At 32.6% G+C, this 2,413-nt stretch overlaps 1 protein-coding gene across 1 annotated transcript; it reads right to left on the minus strand.

Annotated features, from left to right (window-relative positions):
* Nucleotides 1–1,064: 1,064 nt before the first annotated feature.
* Nucleotides 1,065–1,978, minus strand: LOC146896813 (uncharacterized). Its single transcript, XM_085737881.1, has 4 exons — nucleotides 1,922–1,978; nucleotides 1,743–1,803; nucleotides 1,489–1,594; nucleotides 1,065–1,387 (listed from the first exon to the last, which is right to left on the minus strand). The coding sequence occupies exons 2-4, from the start codon at nucleotides 1,747–1,749 to the stop codon at nucleotides 1,294–1,296; spliced, it is 207 nt and encodes a 68-aa protein (XP_085594007.1). The 5' UTR covers nucleotides 1,750–1,803; nucleotides 1,922–1,978; the 3' UTR covers nucleotides 1,065–1,293.
* Nucleotides 1,979–2,413: the final 435 nt, after the last annotated feature.

Below are 2,413 nucleotides of genomic sequence, written 5' to 3' on the forward strand. Positions count from 1 at the left end.
ACAACAAATCACTTTATTTTTGGACAACAAAATCATTCCTAATAACAATCCATACTACCTTACCCTCTCTTTAGTGAATTTTTATTGTAATAATGTTTTAGTTTAAAATTTAGAATACTTTTATTTTGGAGTTGTATAATGCTCTGTTTTTCTAGATTTTTATTGGGCATTTTAGGTGACGAACTAAAGTGTAGATATAAATGACAATTTTGTTATCATTTTGAGGAGGTTAATGCACAATTTGATATTGCAATATTTGATTGAAGAGAGAGTTAGAATTGTTGTTTTAGGTTATTGGATGAACCAAATCTAGATCCTTATCAAGAGTATCTTATTCTTGTGGCGGATCCGGAATTCGATTTTATCGTTCATCTTGAATGTGGCAATCGTTCTTCCCATTTCTCATCTAATGTTGGCCCAGCCCTTCCACCTCCGACTACAACACCGCCACCTTTTCTTCACCACAAAACTTACATATGCGCCTCTCCCCACATTCTAGGTTAATGCACAATTTTGTTATCATTTTGAGGAGGTTAATGCACAATTTGATATTTCAATCTTTCATTGAAGATAATGTTCGTGTTTTATTTAATATGTGATGTTTCCTTTCAACAAGGTCATTTTGTTGAGGGATTCAACACATGAGTTTGATGCAAAATGGTTGGCATATTTGCTTAACGAGCTCAAGTTCCTCTCATTTCTCCTGCTTCGGGGTATTGTCAGTTGTGACAATCAATCAACCATGAATCTTGCTCCTAATCCCATTTCTCACAAAAGCCGCACTAAACATATAGAAATTGACTGTCATATACACTCGCAGATGTCTTCACAAACCCTTGTAACCTTCTCTATTTTAAATGTATTTTGAAGTTAGGACCCATGGACATCCATAGTCCACCTTGTGGGGGGATGTTACATCAGATAAATATATGAGTACTTGTTAGTTATTATATGCAGTTTGTGTTAGAAAGTTGTATAATCAGTTTGTGTTATTAAGTTACAAAAGTGGTTACATTCTAATGTAAATATAAGTAAAAGGTTAAAAACAAAATATGATCACAAAATGCTACAACACGAATACAAATTGCATTCCAAATAAATCAGATAAAAGTAAAAGGTTGAAAAGCCAACACCAACACATAAATTTGTTCATCAGAAATCACATAATTAGCACATGACTTAATAACCATAAACCCATATCATCATCATCAAATCAAAATAACCATTACAATTACAACCCTTCTTCCCTTCCCTTCCCTAATGACTAGGTACACCTTCAATTAACTATACTTCCTAATTATTATTATTGCCTCCACCCCCCATATTGCTTCCTCCAGCACGTTGTCCAGCTTTCCTTGCTGCTTTCTCTTGCAATGCTTTTGCATCCCTATTCACAAAAATTACACAATTATTATTATTAATCCATTAATTAATTGAGTATAAACATAACAAAAGGATTATGAAATAGTAAAAAAGAAGAAATTTTACCTTTCTCTTCGTTGTTCAGGTGTTAACCCATCATTCTTAGATTGCTTGGATTTCTGATTAGCTCTAGCTTGAGCCCTTTCACGATCTCTTTCTCTTTGATTACCACGTGAGCTTCAGTTAAGTTCAAACACAAAAACAAATTCAAATTCATAAAACCCTAATTTTTCCTAATCTTAAATTAATCCAAACAGAATAAAAATTATTGCAAATAAAAAACTAAATTGAAGAAATCAAGATTTTTCCACAAAGGATATGAGTCATTATGAATTGATCGAACGATGTTCGTAACGAAACGCGAGCGTAAGTTAAAGAGACCTGGATCACGAAAATTGAGAGAGCAATGCGATAAGCGAATTGCGTTATGGGAAAAATAAATTAGGGTTTGATTAATTGATTTGATAAAGAAAAAATAGATAGAAGAGAATAAACGTACCTGGAGAGGGGAAGAAGGATCGAGAAGGGAAGGATTGGAATTGAGGAGTGTGAAGGTGAAGGTAAAATATAGTGGAGGTGTTAGGGATTTGGAATCAGAATCGAAGACTCTAGAGACACACTAAAATTATTATTTTCCATTTTTTTATAGAATAGAATACAAATGACACCTCAGATTATTCAACCAATTGATAGATTGAAGTATTTGACAGCTGGCAGACAAAATTAACCAGCAACAAATTCATCTGCAATGGAAGGATTAATTTTGGTCGGTTTAATTTTTTTTTTTTTACAAAATAAAAGATATTTATTCATTCAAATTGAGAGAGTACATCGATATAATGCAAATTTGCTAAAAACAAAAATGATGAATATGTGAACAATTTCACAAAGATCCATGTTAATAAGATAAAACAAAGAAAGTACAAATGCCTCCACATATGACAATATTTAAATCTACGAAATAACAATTTTTCCGGACCGCAACGTGGAT

This window comes from Medicago sativa, chromosome 8, assembly GCF_051527215.1.
Source record: "Medicago sativa cultivar Bolivia chromosome 8, Bolivia_mono, whole genome shotgun sequence".
Taxonomy (NCBI): domain Eukaryota; kingdom Viridiplantae; phylum Streptophyta; class Magnoliopsida; order Fabales; family Fabaceae; genus Medicago; species Medicago sativa.

Bases quoted from the DNA above. Each gene is read 5' to 3' on its own strand.
- LOC146896813 (XM_085737881.1), bottom strand. The intron at 1,388-1,488 runs GTAAAATTTCTT...TTTTGTGAATAG, and splicing joins CCTGAACAACGAAGAGAAAG to GGATGCAAAAGCATTGCAAG.